The sequence below is a fragment of the Poecilia reticulata genome, chromosome 7, assembly GCF_904066995.2.
Source record: "Poecilia reticulata chromosome 7, P_reticulata-male-v2, whole genome shotgun sequence".
NCBI lineage: Eukaryota > Metazoa > Chordata > Actinopteri > Cyprinodontiformes > Poeciliidae > Poecilia > Poecilia reticulata.
The window spans coordinates 33,445,780-33,467,670 of NC_088836.1; the positions used below are offsets into that span (position 1 = coordinate 33,445,780).

Here is a 21,891-nt window from a genome sequence, read left to right on the forward strand (position 1 = left end):
TGTTTCTGTAACTGCAGCAAGTAGAAAATCCACAATGTTGTTTTTTTTCCATTGCTGATTCAGTTGATCTGGAACAAAAAGCAGAATTAAATTTGTTGTCTGTTCTTCTGCATAAAGCAGCTCAAACTCAGCCACACTGGATGGAGATGATCCATAAACATTTATTTTAGACTTGAACTAGGCCGTTCTAACCCGTTGATCAGCTTTGATCTAAACTAGTGATGAACTGACATGACAACTTTGGGCCAATGTCAAAAATAACGTTGCTGTTACGACCTATAATCGATATTTACTGATATTATGTATTATATATATTTTCCTGTCCTTTTGAAACAGCATCACTGACACTAAACCACTAGATCAAAGTGGCATTTAGCAGAAGTTGATGATAACGCCAATGCAAATTATATTTGCTCTTGAAAGGTTGGGAGGCGTGTCTTTGTTTTTAAACTTTATTGCGCTGAAACTTTGCAAAACAGCAAAGTTATTTAACCATAATTAAGGATTTTAGGGGAAGCTTGTTGCATTAATCGTTTACAAAGTTAGTAAAAATGATAAAGTGCTTAGCAAAAAATAATAATAAAATAAAAAACAGCTTCGCTGAATATTTGCATAATATTTATCTTTTAATGAACTCTGAGCATCTTCCCCATCCTCCCTGGAGAAAAGCATCCCCGCAGCATGATGCTGCCACCACCGTGGTACAAGGTAGGGATGCTTTTCTACAGCACATAGTTTATTATTTGGGGCAGAAAGGTTTTGTTTTGATTTGAATAGAGAATCTCTTGTGGTTTCTGTCCCCTTCACTCATTTGGTCGATGCGCAGCGCATCAATCACCGACAGCCTGGAGATGAAGACGCTGCTAGGAGGTCGAGCTAAATAAACCAGGATCTGCGCTTTTATAGCTGCCCTGCTTTCAGGTTTACACCAACTCCTCAGGCTTCACTCTCACTTACAGCTTCTTCTACGGGACAGCTGAGTTTCCGTCCTGGCGCATGCGCTGTGCATCCGTCGGAGTATGAGGAGCAGCTGAGGAGCAGATCCGGAGGTAAACAGGCGCTCAGTCGCTGCTTTTCATTAAGAATGTCAACTCGTCGGCAGGTTGGATGTTCTCTGAAGGCTTCTCCTCCATCAGCAGCGGCTCGCAGTCACAGCTCAGGCTGTTATTGAGGCTGAGCTGCTTCATCTCAGCTGAGGCTAACTGTTAGCTGTTAGCTAATCTATTCAAAGTCAATGGAGATTCAGTCCGCTCAGCTGCACAGCTCTCATACTAACTTCACCCGTTTGCTTTGGAGCGTAGTGGAAGTTGAGTAGCGTGTGTTTGTGAATAACTGAGCCGGGAGCCGCGGCGCTGCTCGCTGCAGTTTGACGCTAACAACAACAGATAGCATTAGCTTTTAGCCGCTGTCAAATATCTGAGGATCTGGGAGGCGGGTCTTGTTCTCCACTGACAGCTCTGTGGGCCAATCAGCGTCCGAGGCTGGGAGGCGTGTCTTTGTTTTTAATCGTATTCACTTTCAATTTATTTTCTGTCTTCGATTACATATTAATTATGAACACATACAATATAAAAAGTGTTTTCAGAAACTTGGAAAACAAAAGGATGAAATGTTGGGCGGGGTTTGATGTGTGTAACTCAGAAAGTTGCTCTACAAACAGCTCCATCTCCTGGACAACTGAGAGAATACAAACACAAACATTCATGATGCGTAATAATCAAACAGTTTGAGCTTTTACAGCGGCTCTGTGTCTTTTCCCGGCAGATGAAGACTCCACCAGACAGGTCGGGAATCACCTTCGAGGTCGGAGCTCAGCTGGAGGCCCGAGATCGGCAGAAGAACTGGTCTGCATCACACACACACACACACACACACACACACACACACACACACACACACACACACACACACACACTGCCCAGTCAGCCTCTTTCCAGTGATAACAAAATAGTAAAATAATGGCTTTGTTTTGGATTTACTTATAAATCATTTATAAATAAATGAATAAAAATGATAAAAATATGTCTTTTTTTTCTCGTATTTGCTAAATAACGCAAATTTATGTTGGTAATTTTTGACTGTGTAAGTTTACAAACAGCAGCCCAAACACAGAATCAGTTCTGTGCTGATTAAACAGGAACATTAGGATAATAATGTTGGAACACAATAGAAAATATTTCTCCATTTTTTTAATACATAATGTTTCCAGGATTGTTTGTGGTTAAATTCACGATGGGAAGCATAAAGTAAATAATTGGACAGTTCAGCTGATCATTTTTGTTGTTCTGAGTGACTTTGAATCACCTGAGCTGTCGTCTCTTCAGGTACGCTGCCACTATTGAGAAGATCGACTATGACAAGGAGCGGGTTCTGGTCCACTACCGCCAGTGGAGCCGTCGACACAACGAGTGGTTCCACTGGACCTCGCCGTACCTCCGTCCGCTGGAGCGCGTCAGCCTGAGGAGGCAGGGCCTGACGCCGCCGCAGGCCCAGCCGGTACCAACGCTGCTTATTAATGCTGAGCTGTTTGCTCATCATGATTAGGATTGTTTTAATAATTGATTATAGCTACAAGTAAAACCTTAGAATTTAATTTATAAATATGAAAAATCTGTTATGAGAACAGATTTTTAAATAATAAAGTTTCTAAATTATTTTTTATCAAATTAAATTTATTTTTACACATATTAGATCTGCTTATTTTATAAATATTACATTTGATTATGTTGTAATAACGTGATTATTTTAAAAAAGACTAAAAATTATTTTACAAATATGAAATATTTTAAAAATATTTACATGATAATTTTCTAAATAATAATTTTATTTTGCAAGTATTTTATTCCAGTAAGAGACTGTGAGAAACGTCTGACATGAAGCATTCCTCGGCCCAATGGGTTCGTGTAAAGCAGGAACCAGAGCGTTTCCTGCGTCTTGTCCTGTTTCTGTCAGAGCGCCGAGTCGCCTCACTTTCCGTTCTCCTCCTGTTTCCTGGCTCAGGTCTTCGTTTTGGGCTCCAAAGTTCTGGCCTGTTGGACCGACTGTCGCTTCTACCCGGCAAAAATCCTCAAAGTCAACAAAGACGGTGAGACTCAACTTTGACCTTTCAACAACAGAACATAAGGGCCAGAAGAAGAGATTTATTATGAAACTATCAGAATAAAGTCATAATATAACCTGGAAAAGTTGTAAAGTTACAAGGAAAGTCTCCTTAATGAGCAGCTTCGTTCTTTGAAGTTAACCGTCGTTTGTTTTAAAGTCCTGCTACTTCTAATAATTAGACGCTGATATTAAATATCATCCTTATTTATAAAACTGATCACAAAGTTTAACTTCATAAAATGCTCAACATTCCTCATGTTAATTTCTGATTACATTTTATGTTGGGGTTATCTTAAAATTACTACTTCATTTTACTATTGCAACATTATTCTCGTAATATTCTGACTTTATTTCTATTATTACATCAACCTTCTGATTTGACGTTTTTCTCATATTATTATAACCTTATTCTGGGAATATTGTGACTATTTTGTATCATTTACAGTTTTTTCTAGTGTTGTATGACTTTGTTTTCATAATATTATGAGCTTGTTCTTGTATCATTACGCCTTTTCTCATTATTTTGACTCACTGTCATGCGACTTTATTCTCATAATCTAATGTCTTTTCTCTGCCTGGTCCTGATTCTCAGTCGGATCTTTCAACACAGACGTTTCTCTGATTCACATCTGGTTCTGAATGTCTGAAGCTGCTTGTCTGAGTCTGAGAAAAGGAACAAAAGAGAAACATTTTTAACTGTAACTCCAGTTGGACGCTTTAAGTTTCGGTCTGCAGTGATGGTCCTAACCCTGCGTTCCCGTCCCAGACTCGTACACGGTGCGGTTCTACGACGGCGTGGTCCAGACGGTGAAGCCGGCCAAAATCAAACCTTTCCACGAAGTAAGAACCGCTGCACCTTCCTCACCTTCCTCCAACAGCTCCTCATCTTCACTGATGCTGCTGTCTGTGGTCCAGAGGTCCAGATTGGAGAGGAGCGCGGTGGGGAGCGAGGGATGGGAGGAGGGCGAGAGTGAGGAAGAGGAGCAGAACCCCAAAGAGGGGGAAGGCCAGGAGATGCAGGAGGAGGAGGAGGAGAAGAAGGGAGGAGAAGAGGAGACCTCAGAGGAGAAGGAAGGAGCTGAGGAAGAGGAGAGGAAGACAGCAGAGCCTTCTTCCTCTCATCCACAAACAAAGAAGAAGACAGAAAACAGTGAGTTAAGCCTTGACGCCTGATTGTCTTCAGGTTGAAGGTAAACACAGTTTGTTTCCTCGTCTTTCAGACAGAAGTGATGTAGATCAGAAACAGCCAATCACAGCAGACTCCACCCTGGCAGCGGTTCCTAACCCCGCCCACATTGACAAAGGTAACCAATGAGCTCCGGGTCGGTTGTAGTCGTCCTTCTCGTGTTCCAGTTTATTTCTCCTGGTCAAAAACACAAATCGTAAACGTTGATGATATCTCTGTGGCGTTGTTTCCATAAGCTTCTGATTTATTTCCATCCAGTGTTGCTTGAATGTTTCACTCAGATGTTGATTTCACATTTAGAGCAGATTAAATCCAGGTTAGAGATGCACCGATCGCAGTTTCCTGGACGATCACTGATCTTTGAAAAGCTGGATGTGCCGATTCTGATTTATTTATTTTTTTGTCTGAGAAAAAGTTGCTAAATACTGTCGTCTGTCACGGCAGAGCAAAAGGGGACAGTGGCTGAGGTTTAGATGTTTGTGAAGGTAGGTAGATCAGTTTGTCCTTTAAGGATTGGTTGATTGTTCCTGTCCTCCTCCTCAGATGTCCTGATGGAGCGCCAGGCTCACCTTCCCACCACGCACAAGTTCAGCAGAGAGCCACGTAAGCTCCGCCCACCACTGGGCCTCCATCTTCCCCACTGCAAAAATACAAAAGTATTTCTGGTCTGGTTTCTATTGCAAATATCAGAGAATAGCTCAAATAAGACAAAACTAACTTACAAATAACTTTTCAGAAAGATAAAGGAGCTTGTTCTAAGTCAATTATTCCCTGATATTGATTAAAAGTGCAGCTCCTTTATTTTGCTGAAAAGTTACTTTGTAGGTTTTTTTTTTGTCTTATTTCAAGATGTTAGCACCAGAACCCAAAGTACTTGGTGAGGTTCTGTTTCTGTGTGCTCCTGCAGTGTACAGGGTGATAAAGAACCAGCCGCCTCCTATTCTGTCCATCGAGCTGGACCACAACCCCTTCAAGTGTCCGGCTGCCGGCTGCTCCAAGTCCTTCAGGAAGGCCAGCCTGCTGCACTACCACATCAAGTACTACCACTCTGAGCAGCAGCTGGACGTTGGCAGCGGCGTGGAGCCGGAGGCCTCCAGGTGAGTCCAGGTGAGTCCAGCCCCGCAGCGTCCATGGTGACCCCTGACCTTCTGTCTCTACCGCCGCTGCAGGAGGAAAAGGTCTGCTTCTGAAGGAGGCGACTTCCCGTCCAGCAAGAAGGCCGACATCCAGACCGGCAGCTGTCGCCGTGACGATAGAGAGCAGAGCATCATGGGGACCGGTGGGTCGGAGCTCGGTGATTCTCAAACGGATTTCTGTGGGTCAAAATGAGCCAAGCGTCTGAATTCTGCCTGCAGAGCTGAAGAAGGAGGAGAGGAAGGAGAAGCCAGGAGGACACGACAGGAAGGAGAGGAAGCACTTCCTGCGAGTCAAGCTGAGGAAGAAGAAAAAGAAGAAGAAGAAGAAGAGCCAGTCAGGTAACGGAGCATCTGGCTTCCTCCTCAGCCTGCTTTTCCGCTCAGATTAAATATTAATCTGACTAATTTATCCTGGATTATCTCAGTGGAAAAATTCGTCTGCGTTCGTCGTTTTTGCAGGATTCGGCAGCAGCGACGACGACGCGCCGGACCGACCGCCCCTCACTCTGAAGCTTTCACACTCACACGGTCCGAGCAGAAAACACTCCAGATATTCACTTTTCTCGTTCAGAAAACCAGCAAAACTCTGATTTTGTTTCTGCTTCCAGTCGACGACGGCAGCGACTGGTCGACGCTGACGGCTGAGAGCGGCGAGGACACGTCCTGGCCCGTTGCTATGGAGACGGAGGACTGCGAGGTGGTGAGGTGCGTGTGCGAGGTGGACGAAGAGAACGACTTTATGATTCAGGTAACACACACACACACACACACAGTCCATAAAAAGTCAGCATCAGGCTTTAATATTTTCACAAATCCTGTGTGAAAACTTTGACTAATTTTTAATATTTTACTTTTGAAATAAAGAGAAATATTTCATTAAATTTAAACCAAAATGGTTCAGAGACATTAATAAACAGTGAATTAATCTGTAAAATTGATCAGATTCTGGGCTGTGAATTTACTGACTTTTATCTCTTAAGCAAAACAGTTTTTTTTACTCGTGACTTTTTTTATAGTGGTGTCCCTCAGGGCTTGGTCCTCAGCCCCATTCATTCATATTCTCACACCTCCAGGTCCCAGCTGCCAAACGCCTTCTTGACTTCAGCTCTGCTATGTTTACATCTAAGTGTCTTTAACATTTTGAGTGAAGTTTTAAAATGTCGAACAAAAAAAAATAAAATTATATTAGTTGTGCTTCCATCTACTGTGAAGTTGGCATATAAATGTCAGAACATCGTTAATCTGGAGCGAATCAGCCACGCAAAGCGTTTTTTCATCAGGTGTCGACGTTATTAATGGCTGTGATGAACAGGAAGTAGAAGTGGAAAACAAGAGTTCTCTCCTCTGAACTCTGGAGGTTTGGACCCCTGGTAAGGCACAGAGCCACCAGTAGATGGGATCGTTTTGTACGACAGAATTTAGTCAGCAGGGGTATTACTGACTTTTATCCACTTCTCCTTTTGCGCCTTAACTCTTTTTTTAAAAAAAGCCAAAAAAAACCTCCTACAGCTAGAGTAAAAACTTGAAAACAAACAAAAACTACCAAATGGAAGAAATTATTTTGAGTTTCCCATCAACCTTTTCAAATCTATAGATTCACTGCTATGGAGCAGCAGCTTCTCCTTTTGCTAATATAAATTCCATCTTTAATTGTTTTTACTCAGGTTTTCTGTGATTTTAAACTTGTTTGATGGTCTTACATGGATCAAACCCAGAGGGAATCTTTTTCTGCCGTTGTGTCTCTACAGTGCGAGTCGTGTCTCTGCTGGCAGCATGGAACCTGCATGGGTCTATATGAAGACAACGTTCCTCACAACTACATCTGTTACTACTGCCGGCAGACCTCAGGTAGGATCCGCTCCGCTGCGCTGCAGGGGCAGAAAACAGGAGGAACCTTCCTCTGATCCGTCTGCTCCCTCTGCAGGCTGGAGGCGGGCCCAGCGCTTCCTGTCTGAACCCGATTTGCTGATCTCGGGTCACATGTTCGGCCTGTCCTGCGTGAAGGAGAACTACTCAGAGATCAACGCCTCTAAGATCTCCCACACCAGCCACCTGCTGGCCCAGACGCACAGCCTGCACCAGGTCCTGAGCGGCCTGCAGCTCAAGATCAGCCTGCTGCAGTGAGTAGAGCAGTCAGCCCACCACCAGGGGGCGCACATCTACAGAAACTACAGTAGAGGCACCACCAGGGGGCGCACATCTACAGAAACTACAGCAGAGGCACCACCAGGGGGCGCACATCTACAGAAACTATAGCAGAGGCACCACCAGGGGGCGCACATCTACAGAAACTACAGTAGAGGCACCACTAGGGGGCGCACATCTACAGAAACTACAGTAGAGGCACCACCGGGGGGCGCACATCTACAGAAACTATAGCAGAGGCACCACCAGGGGGCGCACATCTACAGAAACTTCTGCTCAGCATCTCTGTCTCCGTCTGCGCAGCTCTCCGTCCCACCCCGACCTGCAGCTGTGGAGATCGCCATGGCAACAGGAGGAGGCTCTGAACCTGACGTCCGGCCAGCAGGACGAGCCGCCCATCTGCTACGTCAGCAGCGAACACTGCTACCAGAAACCAGAGGCATCATGGGATACGTCTGAGGAGGTAGGAGAGGTCAGTCTGGGTTCAGGAAACGAGGGACTAAAATAAACCTCTCGCCCTGTGAGGCCTCCTGCAGATGAAGTTCTTCACGTTTTTCTGTGACAGATGAACACAGAGATAAAAAAAAAAAAAACACCAGATAAAAAAAAGTTCGCACATTCTGCAAATTTTTCATTAAACCGCTTAAGGCTTGGAGTGGCCTAGTTAAAGTCCAGACCTAAATCCAGCTCATAACCTGCAGCAAGACATTAAAATTGATGTCCACAGGTGTTCTCCTTCCAATTAGATTTTTAGCCGAGGAAGAAGGGGAAAGGAACGAACTGCAGACGCAGGGGGAGCAGAGTGAGGATTTTATTTGTGAAATTTTTAAAACCAACCTTCTGTTGCATGACATCCCATTAAAGCACAATAAAATGTGTAAGTCTTTGGTTCTAATTGTTGTTTCTGTTTGAAGCCTGAAGATCTGAGGAAACAACCGTCCCTGAGCATCATGGACGCCAACGCCGTGAGCCACTCAGACGCCCGCTTCTTCCTCAGCATCAAGCCGGAGAGCCACTCGGAGGACGCCGGCCACGCCCACAGGCAGGCCGCCGTGTCTGTGGCTCAGTGTCGGCTCAACCTGCTGGAGCACGTCGAGGCGCTGCATCACCAGATCACCGCCAGGATGGACCTGATCGAGCGAGAGCTGGACGGTAACACACAGATGCAGGACAGCTTTTACATTTATGTTTCCACTCTGATGAGGAAATTGAGAAAACTTTTATTTTTCTCCCTGCAGTTCTGGAGTCCTGGCTGGACCACTCCGGGGAGCTGGAGCCTCCGGACCCTTTGTCCCGCCTCCCGCAGCTGAAGCAGCGAATCAGGCGCCTGCTGAGTGACCTGTGTACGGTGCGGCGCCTGGCGGTCTGCCGCTGAGCGACTGCCAGCCGCAGGCCAGTGGAAACGTAACGCTCTGTGAGTCGGTTCTGCTGGAAGAACTTTTTTGTAAAAAGGGACTAGACCTGGAGCTGACCTCCATGACCTGTCCTCTGATTGGCTGGTTGCTCCGGTTACAGACGCACCTCAGAACATGAACACAGATCATTTTATAACTCAGATTTTGTAATTGCACTAATGTTAATACCAACTGTAATTATTTCCTGTTTTGTAATTTCAAAAGAAAAAAAACACAATGATGAGTTTTAAAGCTTGTTGGAATCACAAAGTGTTTTTTCCCAGCAGCAGAGTTTCATTTTCATCCCCAGAAGCTTCATTTATTCAGTTGTGAACAGACTGTATGCAGAATACCTGGGAGTGCCTGCAGGGGGCGCCTCCTTTCTTCTTCTATGGTTTTATGTTTATGTTTTAACGGCTGTTTTGAATCAGATCTGGGCCAGATTCAGCAGAATCTGTGTGTTTACTGGCTTACCAGTAAATACATGGGCCTCAGCCACTGGGCCACTGGGCCACAGCTACTGGGCCACTGGGCCACAGCTACTGGGCCACAGCTACTGGGCCACAGCTACTGGGCCACAGCTACTGGGCTACTGGGCCACAGCTACTGGGCCACAGCTACTGGGCCACAGCTACTGGGCTACTGGGCTACTGGGCCACAGCTACTGGGCCACAGCTACTGGGCCACAGCTACTGGGCCACAGCTACTGGGCTACTGGGCCACTGGGCCACAGCTACTGGGCCACTGGGCTACTGGGCCACAGCTACTGGGCTACTGGGCCTCAGCCACTGGGCCACTAGGCCACAGCTACTGGGCCACTGGGCTACTGGGCCACGGCTACTGGGCCACAGCTACTGGGCCACAGCTACTGGGCCACTGGGCTACTGGGCCACGGCTACTGGGCTACAGCTACTGGGCCACTGGGCCACAGCTACTGGGCCACAGCTACTGGGCTACTGGGCCACTGGGCCACTAGGCCACAGCTACTGGGCCACTGGGCTACTGGGCCACGGCTACTGGGCCACAGCTACTGGGCCACTGGGCTACTGGGCCACTGGGCTACTGGGCCACGGCTACTGGGCTACAGCTACTGGGCCACTGGGCTACTGGGCCACAGCTACTGGGCCACAGCTACTGGGCTACTGGGCCACTGGGCCACAGCTACTGGGCCACAGCTACTGGGCTACTGGGCCACTGGGCCACAGCTACTGGGCCACTGGGCTACTGGGCCACAGCCACTGGGCTACAGCTACTGGGCCACTGGGCTACTGGGCCACAGCTACTGGGCCACTGGGCTACTGGGCCACAGCTACTGGGCCACAGCCTCCGTCCCACTGGTCCCACTGGTCTGGGATGAGTGGGGCGGCTTCAGCGCACAGCTTTGAGGTCAGTTTAATTCAGACGTTTTGCAGAATAAACCTGATTAAACTCCTGATGGATCAGGACAGATTTATTTCTGAGATTCAGGCTCGGTTCGACTTGAGGACAGATGAAGGATCATCTGAGCTGAATCGTCTGTCTGATATGTGATGACAGCAGAATTGATCTCGGATCTTCTCTGTGATCCATTAGTCTGGTCTGGTTCAACAGTTCTCCAGACTTCCTGAGAGTTTCCTCTGAAAAGCTGCTGTTTTACTTCCAGTCCGTTTGGCCCTTTTTCCAGCTTTATTAGAGTAAGCACTGTGGAGGTTCTGGTTCTGCTGCGGTTCTGTTAGCCGTCCGATCCCCTGGATCAGATGATGAAGAAGATGAGATCACCGTCTGAGGCAACGGGAGCGACTGCAGCAGCAGATCTGTCATCACACGGCCGTGCAGTTAAGGAAAGCATTACATTTATGTTTCTAGCTAAAAGTTGAATGCAGAAACAATAAAAACATGTCGGCCAAATGAAAAATATTAATCTGAGTGAAACTTGATCCATGTTTGGCTGATTAATAATCCTCCATCTCCTGACCTGGAGTTTCCACTCCAGATATTTGACTTCACAGAAGCTGAATGATTTGGCCTTTAATGCACGTCTGCAGCAGATCCAGCAGGAATGTTGGTGTTTTACATACAGTCTGGTTCCAACTGAAACCTGTTTATATATCTGTACAGCTTAAGTTCTGTCATATCCACTTAAACATTAGCCGTTTTGATGAAGAGAACGTGTAAAATCATCTTCTAAAAGCTCCCAGATCTTAGATTCTGTTTCTGTTTGGTTTTGTTTTTAGATCGGTGCTTCATGAACTTCCCTACAGACAAGCAGAATCAGTTTCAGCATTTTTTTTATTCCTTTTTTCTGAGCTAAAAGAGCTGCTCTATTTCAGTTTAGTGAGAAGAAAACTGCTGGTGCTTCTTCACATCACGGCTTGGAAATGTACAAATGTTAATCTGAATGTTTTTACGCTTGTATAAGAAACTGTACAAACCTGTAGAATTATTTTGATAGAGAGACGGATGGGCTGTTTTTCAGAGAGGAAAGTCGATTTTTCCTGAAAATACAGCAGTAAAATGTATTCAACACTTTGTTCCACATGCTGGTTTTGATCTGATGGCGACGCCTTTGCAGCGTCTCTGTTTCCTCTCCTGTCGGTAGTTTAGACGTCCAGCTCTAGATGTTCCTCATCAACCCGTCGAAGCTTCGCTGTTCATTTGGTTTCAGGCTGAATGTTTTGGTTTTTCAGAGATTCTTCCATTGAATAAAAATGTTGAAACATGACCTGCTGCTAGTTTTCTGTCTGGATTTTTCCTGAACCATGAACATAATTCAGAAACATCATTTTGACCACGTTTAGCTACATTCACCTACGTTTTATTAAAGGTTTCTGTAAAGTTTTGCTTTTCTACACCTTCTTCGTATTCTGTGTCTTTTTATACAACAGTCCAAACTTTTCGTCACGTGAGTCGACAGTACTGGCAGACCAAGAAAAAAAATGAAATGGATCGGCCCAATTTTTATGTTTCTTTTTAGAAGAGATGTTATTGTTTTTAGATAAAAAGGATTTTGTACGTTTGCTGAAGTAAAGGAAAGGATCTAGTTTTCTAATTATTTTAGACTCGGTTGAACAAATTTATTACATTTATTATGGAAAAGTTTGTTTTTCAGTAAAGTCTCTGGACGTACGTGGTTCTACTTATTATAAAAGCTTAGTTATAAAAGACAAATATCTTGTGTTGTACTTAATATTGTAAAATAATTTTACTCTCGTTAAAAATAAAAAGTTTAATAAATTTGAACCACAGTTTCTGACTGAAATAGTTACTTTATGCCTCATTTTAATAAATTGCCACGTCTGCTTTAAATATAACGTATTGTGAGAACATTTCCCCATTTTTGCTGCAGAAGTAGATTGCTAACTGATGGTAGTCTCCATTTACATGTTTAGATCAGCAAACATGTTACATATTGGAAAAAGATGAAGTAAATCAGTAAAGATGAAACATTTATTAACTATACCTCAAATTGTCCAACTGATCTCAAAGCAAATTTGCAGAGAAACTAAATGAGAAAAACTCATTTTTAATTTGTACAAAGTGTTGTTCTGTCTGAAGAACATTAAGCAGAATTAAAGATGTATTTACTGATAACGCTGTGGCGTCTGTCTGAATCCTGCTGTTTGTGTCGGTCTGTCAGCAGCAATAACGGTGTTACTGTCCGTACAGCAGACGGTCCCACTGTGTGTTTTCACGCCGATGTTTCCTGCCTGAGCGACGATCTAAATATGTGCTGAGCAGGCGTGTTGTTTAGACCAGAAATAAACTGTAAAACGAACAGAAGTCCATTCAAACTGTTCTACTTACATTTACGGTAACTCAGTCCTGAACATTTTCACATTTTTAGTCGCTGTTTCAAAATTATGTTGTTTCTCAATATTTTAGCTAAGATATCAAAACAATAACTAATATTTAATATTTTTCACTTATTTTTCATATCAGTGAAAATGTACCTTATTGAGATGGAGGAAAGTTGACTGGTAAATGTATTTAGATATTTTATTAGTCCTAAACAAAAACAAATCCATCTATAAGCATAAAGCTCCAGCTTTATTGGAGCTTTATTCACTTTTATAATTATTGAAATATAAAAGTGAATCCTTATCTGTTTAACGTCAGGTGATTAAAACTTTGTGGTGGGATATGCACAATGCAATACAAAACAGTTCTGAAAGTCAACTGCTTCTTGTTTATTGGACTCAAGAAGGACGTGTTTACCCTGAAAAACATGAATGGCTTATGTAAAATCACAAAAAACAAATCTGGAATTGAATATTTTAAAATGATACTTTCTCTGTAAAAGAAAAAGAAATACAATTTACTCCCTTTATAGCTGTTTTCTTGTTTTGTTTCATATTTTATGCCTCCATTTCTCTCTTTATTTAGTTTAGTTTGTTTTGCTATAAAGGAAAAATAAAGGACATTGAAGAACATAATGATATGAACTGAAGCAATGCATATGATCTGTTTGTGAACGTCAAAAGGTTAATAAAAGTACAAATCAAGGCCCCGCCCTCACCGCCCCTTTTGGCCCCGCCCCCGTGTTTAGGTTTTTGACGTAGCTCCGCCCCGGACTGTCCGCGTGCAGCAGCAGAACGACCGTCAGAGCTGCCTCCTCGCGACCAGATTTCACAAACTCTGCTGGTTACCAACGGTTATCTGCTGCCGAACCGGATTAAACCGGCTGTCAACCCGCTTCTGGGGTGAACCGACTAACGGTGAGTGGGGAAAAAACTCCGTTAATGTCAGTTAAATAGGGACTAGTTATCTGGTAACGACTGGTTAGCGAGTTAAAGCTGCTAACTGACCACTGGGGATCGTTGCTTGTGTTTAGCGGTAACCCAAAGGTTCCGTTTGGAGAACGGTTCGGTTCTGTTCTGGAGCTCGCCTACACGATGACAATGTTACGAGTTACAGGTGTGTGTGTGTGTGTGTGTGTGTGTGTGTGTGTGTGTGTGTGTGTGTGTGTGTGTGTGTGTGTGTGCGCGCGCGTGTGTGTCTGCGTGTGCACGCGCGAGCTGGAGATGTGGTCTCCCATGGTAACGGTTGGTTGCTAAGGCTCCCTGTCTGTGGAGGTTACGTTACCATCCTATTGTGGCTCTTTGTGGGCGGACAGCTGAGCCAGAAAACATCCAGTTCATCAGATCTGCAGCTTTTAAATTACATTTAAACTAAAGGCTGATTTTTATTCATTAGAACTCAGAGAAAAGTACATACGTCCTTCCTTTCTACTTCTCTGGCTGTTGGGAAGGTGAGTAACAATCGTCGTGAGCACCTCAGTGAAAGCTTTATGTGTGTTAACCACCATGCCAGGGCGGAAAGCGATCAGCAATGAGCTAAGAGGAGGAGCAACCTGGAAAGCTTTAAAAGGCCGTTTCCAAACTGTTTCTGTGGAATTTCATCACCACAGTTCATCAATCCTGGAGTAATTTACCAATCAAATAGAAAAAAGTAGATATGGTAGGTAGCAGTCTGTTTCAGGGGTTCTGATGAGGCCTCTGACTGAAGATATTCTGTGTGAAGCAGAATCTCATTACGTTTTTTCCATTTTGTTTAGCATTCTCTGAAAAACTGTCATTTTGGAACCGGTTCAGTTTTAGAGCTGGTTTGGTTACATGGAGGAAGAGCGTAGCAGCAAGATGGCGGACGATTTGCCTAGAAGGTCGGTTGATTTGAGGAGGTCTGAACGCTAATCAAACTCTAATGCAGACTAAGAGAAACAAACCCTGGTCTGATTCGGCCAGAACCTTGGTCTGGGTTTGAACTGGTTTGGTTTGAATGCATTATGTGAACACTGGAAGCAGGAAGTGGACTACAGCGCAGGGCATTCTGGGTAAGAATCCATCCAACTTTAAATCCCTTATCATCAGTTGGAGTCTGATATGGAAGATCTATTTACACCTGCGAGCTGAAGTGAGCGACTGCTGGAGAAAAGAGACTAAAGTGTAGAAGTTTGGTCGTAATGCACAGATGAAGCCAAACTCAGCATATCATAGTAACCGCTCAGCGGCGTGGGAACAGCTGATTGGTTCAGACTTTTCTGCATTTACACGAAGCTTTTCAGGACCTCAGCTAATGTTCTGAGTTTTTCTGCTGTTTGGTTCCTCTGAGGGAAACTGGACCCAGTCAGACCCCAGCAGGTAGAAATAAACCCTCAATCACAGGATTTCTGGAGCCACTCTGGACTGGAGGTGGAGCCTGGTGGAGGAGGATTCTCACCGGCTGAACGCTGCCTCCTGCTGGTCAGGCTGTCTGTTAGCTTTACACTCAGACCACAGTGGAGTTGTGTTGTTTCTTCTTCATCATTTTAACCCAGCCATGCATGCTGAATGAAGAACAACTGTCTTCAGTCAGAGGCTTCTTCAAACTTATTGTAGCACGGGCTGCTACACGAGGTCCTTCCTGCCCACAGCCGTCAGCATCTACAATAACTCTGCAAAGAACCTAAATTATTATGAGTAATCTTTGGGATCAAAAAAGTCATTTGGAAATTAATTGAATTGGGCTGAAAATTTGAAAACATAATAAATGCCTTGAAACTGGAAGAAGATCCAGTAGATTCAGAAATAATTTCCTGCAATAATTAGTCAAAATCATAGCTAAGCAAGACAAAAGGAAAATAAAACCAATGAAACCTGATGTATTTAAATTAATATCCTGATTTGTTTTTGTTTCTTTATACTCAAGTATTTTGGGGTAATAACCAGAGGAGGCTGATGTGTGTTTAACTCTCATTGGATTCCTGTCATGTCAGTTTATGGTCTGGATGACGGCTGATCATCTGTTTCTGAACTGTCATCGTGTCTACGCTTATCGGAAACGCTTTATTCAGTTTCCTGTTGACAAGGTATCATAATCAAATACACACACACACACACACACACACACATCATGTTTCCATCAGATTCACTGTGCTGGAAACCTTAGGCTGAGTAAGACTGATGTTGTAAAAGATTTTATTAAACATTAAGAAAACATGGTGGGACTGAAGAGTTTTTTATTTGTTTGTAAACAAACCTGTTGAAACATTTGTAGACTTTTACAAATGGTTTTGAATTTGAAGTGAAACCGGTGCTGATCCAGTCGAGCCGAACCGGTTCACTGCGTGTTTCCTTATCGCCATGGTAACAGACTTCTGTGGCATTAAGATTAAAGACTTTCCTCAGAGGAAAGTCAATAATTTATGAGAAAATCAGAAGTTTTGTGGAGTTCAGTTTGTGTTTTTCTTGCCTCGGCTGTGGGCAGGAAGGATCCACCATGATCGTCTTTCAGTTTCGTAACATTTTAATCAGAGGTTTAGAGATGAGATATTTTAATAAACTGCTCCCAGATTTAGCAATATTTGTGTATATTTTCAATGAAAGTCTCAGTTTGTGATTAGTTCTCTGACAGTTTAGAGTCTTTCAGTCGCAGAAACATTTGAACTCCTCCAAGCTGCCCTTGAGCTGCAAGACGCATTTAAAGATGCTGCAAACGGCTGCAATTAAACCGATTCAGTTATTATCCCATCACTAGCGGCGCTTCCTGCTAACAGCTGCACCACACTGTAATTTACCCCAGATCAGCGGGTGACCTTTGACATTTCAAAACGAGCTGTGATTGTGCAGCTGTTTTGTTTTTTTTCTGTCTTTTCTATCAGCTGACTGGTGTGAAACACTGAGATCATGGAGGAGCTTCACGACGTGCAGCTGACCGAGATCAAACCTCTGCTCACAGGACAGGTGAGGGGCGGGGCTTAGCACAGCTCAGACATGGCGCTATGAAGCTGAAATGGTCCCTGTAGTCCTGATAGAGAGCGACAGTCTGTCATCCAGTTCTCTGTGTTGTTGTTGCAGAATAGGAGCAACCTGCAGGACGTCAACTGCAAGGTGAGTTCAGCTGGTCGGCTTCACATCTGATTAGTGTGGAAGGATTCAAACCAGGCAGCAAAGAGTTATCATTTCATAAAGGTCTGAGTGTGTGTGTGTCGTCCAGGAACACGACGTGGAGACGGCGCATGGAGTGCTGCACGTCACCATGAGGGGCGTCGTCAAGGGCAACCAACCCACAATCCTCACCTACCACGACATTGGACTGAACCGTGAGTAGATTTGGAGCTGCAGAAAGAGACCAGGACGTGTCCTGATGTCCTCATGTCTCTGTGTGTCTGTCTGTGTGCAGACAAGTCGTGCTTCAACACCCTGTTCAACTTCGAGGACATGCAGGAAGTGACGCAGCATTTCTCTGTGCTGCATGTTGACGCTCCTGGACAGCAGGACAATGCTCCAATCTTCCCTACTGGGTAACACACACACACACACACACACACACACACACACACACACACACACACACACACACACACACACACACACACACACACACACACACACACACACACACCGTAACCCAGTAGCCTCAGTGATTGTGTACTGAGTGCAATGATGCCCTTGTCTGGTCAGAACGAGCTACAACAAGCGGCTCATGTGACGTCAGGAGGGGAGAGCAGTAATTAGCTGTGTGTGTGTGTGTGTGTGTGTGTGTGTGTGTGTGTGTGTTCAGGTACCAGTACCCCACCATGGAGGAGCTGGCTGAGATGCTGCCGCCTGTCCTCTCCAAGCTGCAGTAAGTCCTCTGTCCTCTGGAACAGGAAGGGAGTGATGGGGCGAGGTCACTCAGAGGTCACTCTAAGGTCACTCTGAGTCTGGTTGTGTCTTCAGGGTGAAGAGTGTGATCGGTATCGGGGTCGGAGCCGGAGCCTACGTCCTCACTAAGCTGGCTGTAATCAAACCCACCCAGTCATTTTCAGTTCCATTCTGACTCCTCCCACGGCTCCCAGTAAAACCAGTTGTTGTTTCAGATGGACAAGCCCAACTTGGTGGAAGGCTTGATTCTGATCAACATCGATTTGTGTGCCAAAGGCTGGGTGGACTGGGCCGCCTCCAAGGTAACCGTCTCCCCAGACCCAGGCGAACGAGCGAAGCAGAGACACAAACTGAGCCTCCATTTTGTTTCCTGCAGCTGAGCAGCTGGACCAGCAGCCTGGTGGACAACATCATGGCACACCACTTCACCTCTGTGAGGGACACCGCACCGTCCTCATGTCCTCATGTCCTCATGTCCCACAGCATGTACAGACAGCACTTTATCTCTGTGTGTGTGAGCAGGAGGAGTTACTGGAGAACAAGGAGATCGTTCAGACGCTGAGACTCCACATCTCTCAGGACATTCCTCAGGAGAACCTGGCCTTGTTCTTCAGCAGCTATGAGAAGTGAGGCTCCGCCACTCACTTCCTGTCAATTCAGACGATTAATCCGGATTAATCAATCAGTAAAGTAATCAGCAACTCATTCAGTAATCAACTGGTAACACTCAGAGCATCCATGAACCCAAAACTGAACAAAAATATAAACATTTAGCATTTAAGAGAAAATGTTCAAATCAAAACTCAAGTGACTTTTTTTTATCTTCACAAGCTTCACTGTGTCATTTTTATGAATTTTTTTTTTTTTTACTGATTTGTTGAAACTCTCACTATTTTGAGACAGTTTGGTGATCTGTGAAAAATTAAGCCCCTCTGCCGTCTCCCAGCGCTAACTAGAAACAACCAATCAGGGCCAGGAGGCGGGTCTTATCAATGCTAAAGCTAGTTAGCATGGCCACCATGATGTTGGCAGATGAAATTCTTTCTCCGCCATCACAACATTTAGCACCAAGTACATGAGGATGATGTACTCATATATTTATTAAATATATTAATATGTAAAAACATATATGCTGCAGTTAACGCCCTCTGTGTGTGTGTGTGTGTGTGTGTGTGTGTGCGCGTGTGCATCAGCCGTATTGACATGGACGTAGACCGACCCATCCCTGGTCTCACTGGAGGCGACATCGTCACGCTCAGGTAACTCCGCCCCCAACTCGAACTCACCTGGTCGCCCGGTTCCTGTCAGCCGCTCTGATTGGCTGCTTGTTCCTCAGGTGTCCCGCTCTGCTGGTGGTCGGAGACATATCACCTGCTGTGGACGCCGTGGTGAGTCTCCATCCTCTTCCTCCTTCGAATCCAGCTCTCTGATTGGTCGTCTGTCTGCAGTATTTATATTTAGTTTTATTTCCTTTTCTTATTTTAAAAGTTAATCATATTTTTCTGGATTTTTGTCATTTTAAGAACGTTTTGTTTGTTTGTTGTGCAGGTGGATTGTAACTCCAGACTGGATCCCACTATGACCACCCTGCTGAAGGTATCCACCTGTTCAGGCCTTGTTACCATGACAGCGTCTGTTAATTATGGCAATAAATGATGATGTTGTTTTTAGAACATTTCCAAGTAATATGTTAATACTTGGCATAACAAAGGAGGTTCGCCCTCTCAGAGAACAATACTGGAACTGTTTACTTAATTATCCAAAATAAAACAACCCAAAATAATAAATAAGACAGAAATAGAAACCATAAATAAAATAGATTATGATGTCTCTGCCTACAAAATGTTCCTTAAAAATTATTAATCACCATAATGGAATTTATCAAGCTCATTTTCATTTATAATGTGATTAATTGATTGATTATTTGCTATATTCATATTTCTACATTCTTTACTAAATACGTCATTTTTTTTGTTTTATTACTTTTTCTAAGTTTTTTATGGAGAGAAATTTGTTCCAATATTTTTGCAAGCAAACATGTTCAAAATTTTTAATTTTGAAAAACTTTAATAAATGTAATCAAAAGATACATTTTGAGACAAATGTACAAAGTGTATGAAAAAGATGAACCTGCATGTTTTTCAGATGTTATTTTTTCCCAAGAAAAGTTTGAGACCAAGTTTTATTAATCGCATTAATTTCAAATTGTGTTTAACACATTATGTTCCACACTAAGGAAAGCCAAAAGTGTCACAAAATGCCACTTTTACCACCCAGCTGATTAGAATTAAGATAATTTATGTTTATTTTAAACACATAAATGTCACATCCGCCTGCTGTTATCTGATTTCTCGGTGTGATTGTAGCCGACAGTTCAGCGTTTTCACAGCGAATGAACCAAACGGAACCAGCTGGTCTCTCATAATGATGTCATTCTTTATCTGTCCACTAGATGGCAGACTGTGGGGGGCTTCCTCAGGTGGTTCAGGTGAGTTTCAGATAAACACCGGAGTTCCTGGGTCAGTTTTCAGTGTGGAATGAAAACAAAATGTTTTTTCTGTTCAGCCTGGGAAGTTAGCCGAGGCCATCAAGTACTTCGTCCAGGGAATGGGATACAGTGAGTATCTATCTGCATGTCGGCTTCACACCCAGCTGGTTTACAGGCTTTTATCCTGACCCGTCTCACATGTTCATTACAAATACAGCTGAAAGTCCTAACATGAGAAAAGCTTTCTGCTGGAATTAATGCAGTGTAGGGCTGATCTGGGGATTATTGATGATTTACTAATCATCAATAATATATTAGATATAAAAAGGTTGTTGTTGTTGTTCTGCTGTCAGGTGTTGAATATATTATCAACAAAAAAAATCAGGTGAGTTTAATTCAGATAGTTTCTGCTCAGTTTGTTATTGAGTAGGTAAAGAAAACATTTCGGGGGATTTTAGTTTTTTAGAAATATTTCTTTGGTCTCTACATGGTGTTGATTTCTCCCCCGACAGAAAGTTTGTAAATCCTGTATTAGACGCTGCGATGATCACACAAAACAAGTGAGAACCTCTTTGACTGGCCTGGTGCAGTCAAATAGTGTGTGTGTGTGTGTGTGTGTGTGTGTGTGTGAGTGAGACGACCTGACATTGTTCCAGAATTGAACAGCAGGTTCCGTCTCCAAATTTGTTTAGTTAGATTAGATTTTATTTTTCTTGTTTGTAATATTCCTGCTGGATCCTCTGACCTTTGCCCCCGTGCCCCCAGTGCCCGCGGCCGGTATGACCCGTCTGATCCGCTCCAGAAGCCGCGCCTCTTCTGCGTCCCCAATGTGAGTCCGGCGCTGCAGCGCCACCGACGCCCACCAGGGGGCGCAGCTGAGGTCCAGACCATCCAGCTGGCGGCGCCGGCCTTGCGATTCTGGTTCTGCTCCTCCTCCAGTTGTCAGAGTTCTTCCTGAAGAGTCCAGTTCAGGCTGGACATCGGACCGGTGCGGGTCTGTTGTTCCCGTGGGCACCATGGTAACGCGTTTCTCTCTTCGTGGAGTTTAGGTGCCGTTGTTCTGTGGTTCTTGTTCTCTTGGATCAGACATTTTTCTCTCTTTCTTGTGGTTCTGATCCAATCTTTTTGATATTTACTTGTCGTTGATATTTGGTTCTGTTCGGTTCCGATGGACTCGACTCCTTCAGGAAGTTAAATATTTAAAGGAGTTCCACTTCCTGAAACTCATTCATGAACTAAAGCTTGAGGGGAGGTCCGATTCAACTCCAGAACCAGACTGGTTCTGCTTCTGAGTCGGAGCTTGGCCTGAAACCAGAACTCATCTTCATCTGCTCCGTCAGAACTTGTTTCTGGTACTGCCGGGTCGGATCGACCCGCTTCCCTCAGAATCTCTGCAGTCCGTTTGTCAGCATGCCGAGTCGTAGCATGAGAACTTTCTGTGGGTCCGATGTTCAGTTCTACTGAAGACACCAACAGCCCCAGAATCCGGTTCTGTTCCACTCTCTTGAGTTAATGGGAGTCCTTCAGGAGCTCAGAACCCTGTGGTACCCTGAGCAGAACCGGGTCCTGCTGCGGTTCTGGTGGTTTGGATTTCCTGTTGCTCTGGTTCTAAACCTGCTGGATGTTTGTTTCTGTAGTTTGTAATGAAATAAAGCTGAAATAAATCAACGACTCCTCACTGCTCAGAACCACAGAACCAGAACCAAACCTGGTTCAAACCTGGAACGATTCTGCTGCTGATCGAGTCCACTCAGCAAAAATATGGAGACAAATTAGGGCCAAAACTTTGCTCGGTTAAAACCTTATGAAATTGAAAAAAAACTATAATTTTAAAAAATGA

General features: G+C 44.2%; 2 protein-coding genes across 5 annotated transcripts; both read left to right on the forward strand.

The window, feature by feature from the left end:
- Window positions 1–790: 790 nt before the first annotated feature.
- On the forward strand, window positions 791–11,664 carry LOC103468079 (PHD finger protein 20-like). 2 transcript variants are annotated; one of them, XM_008414933.3, is made up of 19 exons: window positions 791–1,049; window positions 1,765–1,844; window positions 2,325–2,496; window positions 3,001–3,085; window positions 3,869–3,942; window positions 4,018–4,252; window positions 4,323–4,406; window positions 4,832–4,891; window positions 5,196–5,385; window positions 5,458–5,567; window positions 5,644–5,763; window positions 5,884–5,952; window positions 6,033–6,172; window positions 7,173–7,272; window positions 7,349–7,544; window positions 7,873–8,041; window positions 8,484–8,721; window positions 8,808–8,983; window positions 11,177–11,664. In XM_008414933.3, exons 2-18 carry the CDS (start codon window positions 1,765–1,767, stop codon window positions 8,942–8,944), a joined length of 2,259 nt encoding a protein of 752 aa, XP_008413155.1. In that variant the 5' UTR covers window positions 791–1,049; the 3' UTR covers window positions 8,945–8,983; window positions 11,177–11,664. The 2 variants fall into 2 exon arrangements, with proteins under 2 accessions (XP_008413155.1, XP_017161373.1); XM_017305884.2 differs by having other exon boundaries at window positions 792–1,049; window positions 7,873–8,032; window positions 8,808–11,664.
- A 1,834-nt stretch (window positions 11,665–13,498) lies between these two features.
- LOC103468077 (protein NDRG3-like) lies at window positions 13,499–21,719 on the forward strand. 3 transcript variants are annotated; one of them, XM_081609402.1, is made up of 17 exons: window positions 13,499–13,657; window positions 14,136–14,190; window positions 16,579–16,660; window positions 16,775–16,807; window positions 16,914–17,019; window positions 17,100–17,220; window positions 17,481–17,543; window positions 17,639–17,699; window positions 17,779–17,865; window positions 17,940–17,996; window positions 18,086–18,189; window positions 18,757–18,822; window positions 18,900–18,951; window positions 19,112–19,159; window positions 20,016–20,051; window positions 20,129–20,180; window positions 20,817–21,719. In XM_081609402.1, the coding sequence occupies exons 3-17, from the start codon at window positions 16,604–16,606 to the stop codon at window positions 20,882–20,884; spliced, it is 1,011 nt and encodes a 336-aa protein (XP_081465528.1). In that variant the 5' UTR covers window positions 13,499–13,657; window positions 14,136–14,190; window positions 16,579–16,603; the 3' UTR covers window positions 20,885–21,719. The 3 variants fall into 3 exon arrangements, with proteins under 3 accessions (XP_081465528.1, XP_017161321.1, XP_008413149.1); XM_017305832.2 differs by lacking the exon at window positions 14,136–14,190; XM_008414927.3 differs by lacking the exon at window positions 14,136–14,190 and having other exon boundaries at window positions 13,500–13,657; window positions 16,565–16,660.
- The last annotated feature ends 172 nt before the right edge of the window (window positions 21,720–21,891 follow it).